The following is a 12,272-nucleotide window of genomic DNA, read 5'->3' on the forward strand; positions in this document are numbered from 1 at the left end:
AGGACTTTTGCTGACATTTGATCAGAAAAGAGAGCCATTCGTACTTGCTTCATGACTTCTCCCGACAGCTCCAACGTTGAGTCCTGCGCGTACGTCAAGGGAGGGCCATCGGGAGAGCCTGGCAAGTGGAGGTCTGGCCTGTGTGCTTCTTCCCTGGCGTACATGTGCGAACGGCCACTGAGCGGTAAGCCTGCACATCCGTCGGCATGTTGACGTTGAAAGGAGAAAAGCGCAATCACGTCGTCTCCTGCAGGCTGCCCGGACGGACGGCCGTGTAAAGGCGACGGTTACGTTTTCATTCCAATGGAGAGTGAGTTGCAGCAACAATTCTTGTTCCACCATCAGCGTCTGTCATGGTTTCCTAACAAATATTTATTTGTGGCTTCAGCTTCCGACTGCGACCCTGGCCACTTGCTGTTTGGCGAGTATTGCTATGGTTACGAGGAGACAGAGAGAACTTGGCAGGCGGCTGAGGCGTTCTGTGTCGCTGAAGGAGGTCACCTTGCCAGCGTCCACTCCCAAAAAGTCGGCAAATTCTTGGCTGGTGAGCACCAAGACGAACTGACGACGGCAGCAATCGTCCCCCAGTGCTTTTCAGCATCCAACAAGGTAGGCTGCTCTTGTCCTAAAGCTCTTGTTGTCCTTTCCTCAAGATCACAGGCAGACAGAGGTTTACATCGGCCTCAAGAAGAACCAGAAGAGCCACAACTATGAGTGGAGTGACGGAACACCCTATGTAAGTGAAATGTTTACGGCAGTGTGAAAGTCATTTGGCAAAGCTGGAAAAATGTTGAATGAGCAGAAAAAGAATCAACACGATAAAACCTGAAAGAACTCAATTTGAAGGTAGAATTAAGAATGCTCTTGAAATAATGTAATTACAACAAAGAAAACAAACCAATGTAATCAGTACCATAGAATAAAAGTGAAATAGAAGGAAAATGTCAACAGTCTTCCAGAGAACATTTGCTCATGGCAAGTGGTCATTGTTTTAAAAGTTGGCATTTTGCAATACACTAAATTGTTCTTTGAAAACAACTAACGAGAAGAGCAAGAGAAGGCAAGAAATTGATTCATTTTAGTGATTGTGGAGGAACCGCCAGAAGCCGACCAGACCGAGTGAAACACGCTTCAGTTACGTCCACAATGTCATCCACAGGACTACCACAATTGGGCGACCACGCCACAAGAGTGTTCATTGATAGATGCAAGAGGAAGACTCTTTGGCTTTCCATGCCACGCCAACATTCATTCCTTCTGCCAAAAAGGTCAAAAAGTCCCAAGTGCTCACTTTTGCACATCATCTTGTCGTGCGCTCTCTCATATTTTGCTCCTGCTCGCATCCCTGCAGCCAAGCGTCAAGGACCTCAACTTCTGCCAGGTGGGTGTCGCACAATGCGGTCAACACCTGTCACACGTGCGACTTTGCTCTCAAGCGGCGTCTCACTTGCAGGCTGGACTGATAAATGCGGCTGGTGGATGGACAGCCCCTTCAACGACTTCTGCTACCTGTTCAACCGCAAGTCCACCAAGACCTGGAAGCAGGCACAAGACGACTGCCAACGTCTCGGAGGGAACCTGCTCAGCATCACTGACTTGCACGAGCAGCGCTTCGTACACGGTAAGATGGCCGTCTCCATCAAAAATGTTCAATTCCATCGGAAATTGCGCAACGATTCTCTGCATCATTCGCACAGTGGTCGCGTCGTTAATTAGTGCAATTCATTCTTGTTATGCTTCACGGCTTATTTTTCCTCTCCAAGGCAAACGCGATGCTGTCTTCTTTTCATTCATGAGTGGCGGTCGTGCACGAGCGCGCATTCGCACCACCTACAGTGCTGGGGCTTATGCAAATAAAAGTAGGAGGTGACAAAAGTAACTGATTAATGATTGAACTCGAACAATTTGGAAACTAAAATTCTGTTGCTTTACATTTTTACGCTGATGAATGCTAAAATTGGCATGATGATTGGAAAGTTTTTACCAGGATGAAGTTTTTTTTTTTTTTCACCTCAGTTTAGCCTCCAGAGAAGAAAAATTCCACTATTTGCTGTAGTAAGAAGAGCCGATTATGATTGGACGCATGTCCTGCAACTTGACAACTTGTTTGCGCACTCATAATTGAGACATTGCAGTGAGGGGTGTGTGCAGCTCCCAATAGGCTAGTACTATCAATACTTGCAAACAGAAAGCTGACATGGTAGCAATTAAGACGACGAGTGCTTGACCTCTCTCTTACCTTGTAACCACGGGCAGATCGTTCCTTGTAAGTTTCGGGTTATGCCTTTATTTTGGAAAGTAAGGACCCAACCAGTAAGTGAATCCGTTGTCTAGATGCTTTTTCCATTGACAAATGTCGGTCAGGAAAAAGCTTTTTTTATATTTTTGTTGCGGCAAATTTGTCAAGATGAATTTGATATATACATGATGATTTTATATTTGATACAATCTGAGAACAATTCAATAAAATTGTTTATGTGTTCCTGTGCAATTATTCACACTGTGTGGCTCCACGGCTAGACCTTTTGTTTGCGCCGCACATGCTAAAACATCTTGGCGCTAACCCTGACATTACACTTTTTCAATGGCTCCAACTCTTGTTGTATGATCCAAAGGTCTCTTCTCTGGTTGGCAGTACTTCTGTGTGGTTGGGCGCCAATCGCTTCATCGATGAAGACGGCAGCAAGTGGGCTGACGGATCTTCGTTCAGCTTCGTGCACGCAGGTCAGTCTCAAAACGCGCTACATTCGAAGAACCGGAGGCTCGCTTACGATCTGTCGTCTCCTTCCAGGTAACCCCGATGCCAACTCTGCTGGACCCTGTCTTTCCTTACTCACTGACAGCGGCTTCTGGAAATCCGACAACTGCGAGAACAACAAAGGCTACATTTGCAAAAGACGAGCACAAGGTAAGATGTGATAAAGCCCCACTGATTCTCGTCACGTGTTGACATCCACCTTTTGTTTTCATCTTGCAGGAGAAATGTCAAAACGTATGCTGCCTCATGACGGTAAGTCTCTTTGAACTGTGGCTTGAGATGAGGCAAGACAAAACTGACACCATGATGCTCTTGCAGGCTTTGTGGAGAAGCTTCTCTGCCAGGGTGAGAGGAATAGAATTGAATGTCCTGCTGATCGCATCATCCGCATCCAGTCGGCCTTCTACGGACGGAGGCGCCGCGATGTCTGTTCACATCTGCCAGGATCAGACGCAAAGACACAAGAATCAACCTTCACAGGTTGTGTTTGACGCAATGTTTGCGATCCCTCTAAATTGGCACCAACGTATTGGCCAGACGGTTTGCCGTGGTCAACGGGAACTTAACATGAGCTTGGCATAACCACAGACGTGTCATGACTTGCAGGGAGTTGCATGATGGAAAACGTCCTCCCTCACTTCAAGAAAGTGTGTGACAACCGTCAGGGTTGCGCCCTTGGATCCTTGAAGCCGGACCCCTGCCCTGCCGTCTTTAAATACCTTCACGTCGTCTACAGCTGCGAACAGAAAGGTAAGAGTTGCATCTCGTTCCTTTATGTTGTCTTGGAAAAATGCCCAAGAAAGAATGCAATGAATGAGTCTCAACAAAATCTAGAAGTGACACAAGGACCCTCGCTAAGGGCGGGTGGGCAGACATTTAATAAGTGCACTGCGCTACCTGCTTTTGGCTTTCTTCAGTGTGTCTTGAAAGTCTGGTCATGACTGGAAGAATTACAGACAGGCCGTTTTCAGCCTCCTCCTCTCTCAAGCACTATGAAGCCAACAAAGCTCGTCTGAATGGGCAGCACTGCTGGATTCCGTCAAAAAAGCGTACGTAGAAAATTCATACGTTCGCAGCTTGGTGTCCTGATCCATCAAACGTTTTCCTCTTCAGCTACCGACAGCTGGATCCAGGTGGACCTCCACCAATTGAGAATGGTGACAGGGATTGTGACCAAGGGGTGTGAGTACGATGACCGCTCTGAGTGGTTCAGCAAACTTCAGATGCAGTTTAGTCCTGACGGGGCCACCTGGACTAACCACACTGATGGGATGGTGAGCGGGCGGGCTGCCAGCCAGCTAATCTGACTCTGCCCTTGCCATCCTGGCTGTTGTCATTCAATGCAAACATGGAGATGTTTTGGTTCTAGTTGAAGACTGGAGTCACGCACCTGCTAGACACGCCCATTTCTGCTCGGCACATCCGCATCCTGCCGCTGGAGGATCGCGAGAACTTCGGCCTTCGCTTTGATGTCTTAGGATGCGCGCTAGACGGTGAGCAAGACAGGCCACTGCTGTGAGAAGAAACCTTGTTTAACATATGACTTGATTTAACCCAGGCGTGTCAATCCGAGGTGCAATCTGGCCTGTGAGGACAGAGAACACGTTCACTTTGTTGTTTCAGAGTAACTGTTCTTAATTTTTTCCATGAAATGGCACACTGACGACCACTTCCCCGACATTCTGAAAATGCCTTGTACTCATGATTTGACGTGATACTGAGGCTCCTTTTCAGAGATTGATTATTGCAGAATATCAGTCAACAGCTTCACTTCAAAGGAGATTGCGGTGCTGAGAACCAATGTTCCCTCTGAGCTGCGCACGTGAGCAAATGTGTACTGCTCTCACCTTCTCAGCGCACATGGCGAAGGCGCGCACCACGCACACGCGTTACATTTCTATATGCATTCCTTCATTTCCGCCGCAGTTAAATCTGCAGACTGTCAACACACTATTCCCACTTTCCTGAGAATTTCAGTAGCGCAACTGAGGACGCGCACTCACTATTGTTCTACTCTAGTTTGAAGCACACACATACACTCATGCTCACCACTGACGTGCCGCTGCAGACGACACACAGACGGCTCTATTCAGGGAGTCCAAATATGGATGTAGTTTTCCGTTTTTCAGAGGTCTGGTGACTTAGAATTGTTCTGTGTTGTATTAGATGGCATGATTTTAGTTATTTATGAGTGAATAATGTGGGACCGTATTGAAACAGATAAAATAAATAAATTATGCTTAAAATTCTGGTTGTTATCAGTAAGGCTGATTTTTATGGAGGGTTAAAAAACCAAATTTCAACAAGTACATGAATTATAATTATTTGTGAATTAAATGATTTCTGTATTTAATCAATTATTTCTGCCCGCATTGCAGTGTTTCATGAATTATTTTTATCTGTGAAACTCGCTTATCAAAGTTAGTGGACGGGGCTAACTCAAATCTTGTCGAAGCCGCACTGCAACACGGGACTTAAATACATAAATAATTATTATATCGATTTTTTTTTCATAAAATCATTGGTAATTTAATGAATTAAAGGCACATTTATTTATTTAATTCCATATTTAATAAATGAAACATTAATGACAATTTTAGTTTCATGGTGTATTTAATTTTGGCACTTTCAGTCCTCCGTAGATTAAATCACAAATCTCTATTAATGCTTTGTTTTATTTTCATATGTAGACGGTTTGTAATTGGGCACTGTGGTCCAAGGGATGCTCAGGGACTGAATGCTCTGACGCATGGAAAATTAGAGGGACCATTGCTGGAACCCTTTTCCTTTTTTTTTCATGCACAGCCACGCTCGTGATGGTAGGTGAGGGTAGGAACGTGGATCGGCCGGTATACTGAGAGCTTGGCCTTTCAGCTCAGCTCCTTCCTCACCACAACAAACCGATACAGAGTCTGCATCACTGCAGAGGCTGTACCGATCAGCCTGTCGTTCTGCCGCTGCATCTTCCCCTCACTCATGAACAAAAAAAAACAATATATCACTTGATTGTCAAATTGTGGTGAATGAGTTTGTCACCCCTGATTTCACCTAACGTCCGACAGGTGTGACCTCCTGTGCCAGCACACCTGCCAGCCTCAGCTTCACTGACGGTCCAATGACGTGAGTCAGAGACGGCCTTTCCTGCGCTATCGCCCCCTTCCTGTCATCACCTCGTAACACCCGCGTCTTTTGCAGGGTCCATTGCCCACCAGGCTGCGCCAAATCTAAACACGGTGTCTATGGAACTGCGGTCTACGATCAGGTAGGCAATTGTATTCGGGTTGTGTTCCCGTCTTTGACACTGACTTTCTGCGAGTGCAGGACTCTCACATTTGCGCGGCCGCTATTCACTCGGGCGTCATTTTGAACGAACTTGGAGGAGATGTGACTTTGCTGAACGCGCCACCACAGAACGTCTACGCTGGCTCCACTAGCAACGGGATCACCTCGATGCAGTACGCTGTCACATTTCACTGGCGGGTCCAATTGAGAGACCCAGCTCATTCTCACTTTTCTCTCTGCAGATATAGCAGCAAAATGACTTTGTCTTACACTTTTGCGGACGGAGGTGAGTAGGAGAGCCAAGAATAGAACGTATTTTGTCATGTTTCTACATCAACTAACCACAACACGGTATCTCAATGTGCAGAGCCGAGATGCCTGGGGCGTGACTGGGAGGAGTTTGCAGATGTCTGCTACAAACGTTTTGAGGACAAAAAGACGTGGATCAATGCTCAGACCACCTGCATGAGTCTCAGTGCCGAACTCGTGTCCATCCTCTCAGAGGTGGAGCAGGCGTGGCTGGAACAAGTCATGAACTTAAGTGCGTGCAACATCGAACGGTCCCCATCACAACTACTTGATAGAACGTAAAGAGAGCTTTGTTCCGATCCGTCCTCTGCAGCCACCAGTGACATGTGGACCGGACTGAACGACCTGGTAGAGCGTGGCAAACGTGTGTGGTCGGACCGCAACATGTTGACTTTCACCAAATGGGCTCGAGACCAACCTACCCACCTGTTCAAGAGGTTTTGCATGGCGACGTTATACCAGGTGCGTATGGAGGTGAAGTATCCACTCTCCAGAGAGATTTTGTCAACACTGCACAATTCATTGAAATCTTTCACATTTGACTTCCAGTCTGGTAGTTGGGAGATGATGATCTGCTCGCAACTCAACAGCTTCATGTGTAAGATGCCCAAAGTGCATCATGCAATTGCCTCAGTCAAGTCCGCGGCAGGACGTGGTAGTCCAGCTGGCAACATCGCACAGTCGGGCATGACCACAATGTCAACTAAGCCCCCGACCATGACAACGACCACCATGACTACTAAGCAGGTGACCGCCAAGATAATTAAGCAGAAGAAGAAGAAGAAGAAGAAATCTTGGCGGCCGAAGGAAACTAAGTGACCGACCACCTAGTCAATGACCACCAGGCCAACTAAGCCGGTAAATTGCAAATTTTTGTGTGTGAGCATTTTTTATTCTTTCCACTCTGACAGCTTCCAATTCAAAAATTGACAATTGATCATCCCGCCCACATTTCTCAACTTTCCAAGTTCAGGCCTCGCATTTCACATGACAGGGATAGGCAGCTTAAATGCTGGAGGGGGCGCACATTTTTTACATGTGTGTGACTGGGGGGGCCACATGGGACCAAACGCGGGCTTGCCCTTACCACAATTCAACAAAAAAGGGTTTGAAGCAAATACGAAAAAAATTACATTCTCTGATTTTTAATTTTGCAGTGCAAAGGGATCTTTTGGATGAAAATAGTCATTTAAGGATAGCAGAAAACTGCTGAACAGTTGACCTACTATAAGTACAACTCATTTTGTGCATTACTTTTTTCACAAAACTCAACTCACCCATTGTAGTAGAAGACAGCCATGTCTGCCACCTTGTGGTGAATGTAGTAGTTGCAGTTGGGCACCCACAGATTGGCATATTCGTGCGTTTTGTTTTTCTTTTTTCCTAATATTGGGGTGGGGGGCTTCTGTTTTCTCTGGGATTTGCACCCGCCCTCCCGTTCTGGTATAAAACGTATAGAAGAGAAAAAAAAATTAAAGAATTATTTGGGTTGTTGTTGTGCAATCTGGGGCAGCCAGTTGGCCATCGCTGCCATGTTTGTAGAGTTGTACAAGTTCCACAGCTTTCCAGGTCAGTGTCAGCGCTTTGGCATTCGCTCCAAGTTTTTAAGCGCACTTGCCTCCTGACCGCTTTGGTAAATGTCCATTTTCCGAATCGCCATTGTGCTGACCTGAGTTTCCTACTGTCGTTTAGCTCGTCACCCGCCTTAACGGCGCCCGCTGGATGGCAACGGATGGTTCCTGCTTTTTTTTTCTCTTTTCTTGTCATTTGACTCTTTTGGATTATTTCTTCAGTGCATCCTGTGAAATCAACATTGATTGTTTGTTTTTTTCTGTATCGAACGAATAAATAAAGCAAGATAAGATGGGATATATATATATATGGGGCTAAGCCAGAGTAAGTAAATTCAGCAAAATTGGACTTAGAAGGCACATCATGAATTGGACACTAGATGTTGACATAGCCAATTTGAATTTTGAGAACTCGCCAACTCAACATATTGCCTTAGAATTACACATGGACAGCTCAAACTATGCCTTAAAGTTAAAACCTACACATACCAAAGTCAATGCCTTTCATTTCCATTTCCTTTACATGTGCCTTACAATGATTAAGATGATGATAAAAAGCATAAACCGGGGGGGGGTGCAATCCTGAGGAGGGTAAGTGTAATTACACATCCACTCCAGTAGTTAGCAGTGGCTCGCTCATTCCTCATTGTGTACAGCGGGGTGAGGGGGTGTAACAAAATATAATTGAGAAGCACTGCCTTAGAGAAATTTCTGGAAAGACATCGGATTTCAGGGCGACATGCTGACGGAAGAATAATTTAGCATTTTTCTCGTTTTGAATTTCTTTGCTTTGATAAGGTAATTAAACAAGAAATAATTGCGCGTACAGAGAGGAGAACCAGTCAATTGTCCTAATCTCAGACCTCTGGCGTTCTCGCGCATTTACTCACTTATTACCCTTTTCTATTTCTTGCTTTTGTTATACTAAATGTTAATTCAACCAGGATTAACATTTTAAGACTATTTTATTAACCAGGATTCAATTTGATTAATGCAGTAATTCTGTGATTTACATGATTATCTGTTGTATGCCGCGTCTGGCGGAATTGACTGTTGATTCATGAATTATTTTAATTATTGTCTTTATAATAATAAGTATTTTTCTTGATTATTACTTTTATTTACCAGGATTCAATTTGATTAATGCAGTAATTCTGTGATTTGCATGATTATATGTTGTATCCCGCGTCTGGCGGATTCGACTGTTGATTCATGAATTATTTTAATTATTGTCTTTATAATAATAAGTATTTTTCTTGATTATTACTTTTATTTACCAGGATTCAATTTGATTAATGCAGTAATTCTGTGATTTGCATGATTATATGTTGTATCCCGTGTCTGGCGGAATTGACTGTTGATTCATGAATTATTTGAATTATTGTCTTTATAATAGATTTGTCTTGCTTACTTTTATTAACCAGGATTCGATTAATTTGATTAATGCAATAATTCTGTGATTCAATTGATATGTTGTATCCTGCGTCTGGCGGAATTGACTGTTGATTCATGAATTATTTGAATTATTGTCTTTACAATAAATCCTTTAAGTTCAATTCTATTTTTGTCATTCTTATGATTGATTTCCTTTTTCCATTTGTAAGATAAACTGAAGATCACAATAACATCAAGTAACTTTACGAAATCAGTTTGTGTATTTCTAGTCGTGTTTTTATCCACTACTTGTATCATTAATGATTGCACACACACACTCACATATTTGTTTTAGTCTAATCGGACATTCATTGTTAGTTAATCTCCTGTCTTCTGGTGATTAGTTTAGGCTAAACAGACCTTCATTGTCATTAAATTTCTTGTCTACTGGAGATTCTTGAGTCAAGCTCAAATAAAAGCAGAGCCGGTGGGGCGGGAAGAGGGGGTTAGTCACACGGAGCCACTGCGAGCGGGCGACCTGCCTGCTCGCTCTCTCTCTGTCCCTCTCCCTCCCTGCCGGCCGGTGGAAATGAACAACCATGCCTGTTTTCTCCTGGCCTTTCAGCCACCTTTTATTTCGGCCGTTACCTTTAGTAAATAATTTCAGTAAGCTCTCCGAAAAGGCGTCAGGGCATTTAAACCTGACAGCACTATACTTATATACTGAATGAACGGCAAAGACCTTACTAATGACGGGTCTTGTTACCCGATCAAATTAATTCAAAACGTTTACACCGTCTTAATATGAACAAATCCGTGCGACCCTAAAACTTCTAGGTTAGTGAACAATTAATCCTGAAATGTGACCCTGTCTACTGCCCGAAGATAGCTGGGATAGGCTCCAGAATCCCGCGACCCCTGTGAGGAGAAGCAGCTCAAATAATGGATGGATGGACACATGGTAGTTGACAGAAATGACTGATATGCAAGATTCGGCATGATTATGTGAGTAAACCTCAGGCCAAGTTTTTTTTTTCTAGATCCTTCTTTAAGGCAGTGATGGTGCATAGAGTTCTTGTTCTTATTTCTTTTACATAGATTTGTTTCTTTTTTATCATTTGGGATAATTGCAAAGATAGGCTAGTGATCACTTCTATAATTTATGAGAAGTCCACATACTATTTTATGATCAGTTTTATTTGTGTATGTGTTATTCACGCAGCTGTGTCTATTATTATTCTACTGGACTCCGTAATTACAGGTATAAGACAATTCCGTTGTTTTCGGGAGTGATAGACCGATTATCGGCCGGGCCTGTCTTTTTTTTTAGCTTTCAAGGCCGATAAATTAAAAGCCGGTATATTTTGGCTCGCTGCAGCACACTTTTATCTCTCTCTGTTGTGCTGGTGGCCCTGCATGCAGAAGCAGATTGGCCCGCCCATAGCACCATCTGATTGGTTCCTTGTGCAGTCGGTAGCAACCAATCCGCAGTAAGCTGCCTGTTTGCTTTTTCACTTCGAGTCATACGCACTACGGGAGGCAACAGACAACAGACATTGCCAAAAATTTGAATAAATGTCAGTCTAATAGAACCCCCACCTAATAGAAAACTATTTGCCGCAGTAAACTTTAGTAGAGATGTTTGTTTTCATTGAACTATATGACATGCAGCTGAGCCTGGGAGCTCTGTGCACTTTTTGTTTGGCTTGTCATCAGCTTCCTTCTGTGTGAATTGTATGCTGAACTTTTGTTCCGAGTGTATTTTCGTTTATTCATGAAGTGACAGTGTTGAGTGCAAGCTCCTACAGTCCCCCCAAACTAAACAAAGTGTTAATATGTCCAGAGCATCCGCTGTATTTCTCTAGCTCAGAGACCCAGTAAGTTTTCTGCAGTATACGTACAAGGGAGTTAACACGCAACGTTGAGCGCAAGACCGTTTAGAAGAAACAACACCGTGTCCATATGAATATGAGAGTGGTGATGGCCGAGTGGTCTAAGGCGCCGCGTTCAGGTCCCAGTCTCCCCAGGAGGCGTGGGTTCGAATCTCGAATTTCCCCATTGTGGGACTAATACAGGTAATCTTATAGCCCTTTGAGACTGTCTGTGATTAAGGGCTATACAAATAAAATTGACTTGACGTGAAATGCAAGTATCAAGGGCATATATGACCTCTGCACAGAGGCCGAGTACATTGCTGCCTAAACGTGCTGCCGTTTTTTTGTGAGGTTAAAAAGACAAAAGTCAAATTTGGGGTTATTCCAAACAAACAAATATATTCCTTGGAAATACTGTTTCTCCTCAACAAGGATGCGTGCTGAGCCCTCTCCTGCTCTACACCTATGACTGCAGCCCAGCCCACGGTAACATCGTCGTCAAATTTGCCGACGACACGACAGTGGTCGGTCTGATCTCGAAAGGTGACGAGTCAGCCTACAGGGAGGAGGTCCAGAGACTAACAGCTTGGTGTGAGGACAATTACCTACAGCTCAACACTGTAAAAATGAAGGAGATCGCCATTGACTTCAAGAGGAACAAGACTGTACCACCCCCCTGCTACATCGAAGGTGTATGTGTGGAGAGGGTCCACACATTCAAGTTTCTGGGAGTACAGATCTCCGATGACCTCTCCTGGACACACAACACCACAGCAGTGATAAAGAAGTTCCATCAGGAAATTCAACCTGGACAAGAAGCTGGTGCTGGCCTTCTACCAGTCGTCCATCGAGAGCCTGCTGACTGACTGTGTCTCCACCTGGTACGGCGGCTGCACTGAGGCTGACAGAGTGAGGCTACAGGACAGTCAAAACGGCACAGAGGATTATTGGCAACCCTCTCCCCTCCCTGAGGAACGCCGACACCACCTGGTGCCTCAGCAGCACTCTCAACATGATCAAGGACAATACTCACCTGAGCTCACACCTGTTCGTCCTGTTGCCCTCTGGCGGGTAATACAGGTGCATCAAAACAAAGACTAACAG

General features: G+C 44.6%; 1 protein-coding gene across 1 annotated transcript; it reads left to right on the forward strand.

Moving 5' to 3' along the window:
* Positions 1–51: 51 nt before the first annotated feature.
* LOC148319856 (C-type mannose receptor 2-like) lies at positions 52–9,398 on the forward strand. The gene is made up of 24 exons (XM_088280232.1): positions 52–184; positions 254–310; positions 389–544; positions 654–736; positions 1,160–1,268; positions 1,352–1,381; positions 1,454–1,621; positions 1,764–1,866; positions 2,636–2,724; positions 2,792–2,908; positions 2,978–3,010; positions 3,077–3,238; positions 3,365–3,508; positions 3,676–3,807; positions 3,872–4,032; positions 4,128–4,251; positions 5,821–5,878; positions 5,954–6,020; positions 6,080–6,213; positions 6,283–6,326; positions 6,408–6,581; positions 6,663–6,811; positions 6,899–7,207; positions 8,042–9,398. The coding sequence occupies exons 1-23, from the start codon at positions 52–54 to the stop codon at positions 7,166–7,168; spliced, it is 2,697 nt and encodes an 898-aa protein (XP_088136358.1). The 3' UTR covers positions 7,169–7,207; positions 8,042–9,398.
* Positions 9,399–12,272: the final 2,874 nt, after the last annotated feature.

This window comes from Idiotropiscis lumnitzeri, chromosome 17 (genome assembly GCF_059441095.1).
Source record: "Idiotropiscis lumnitzeri isolate Australia: NSW breed Sydney's pygmy pipehorse chromosome 17, RoL_Ilum_1.0, whole genome shotgun sequence".
Lineage (NCBI taxonomy): Eukaryota > Metazoa > Chordata > Actinopteri > Syngnathiformes > Syngnathidae > Idiotropiscis > Idiotropiscis lumnitzeri.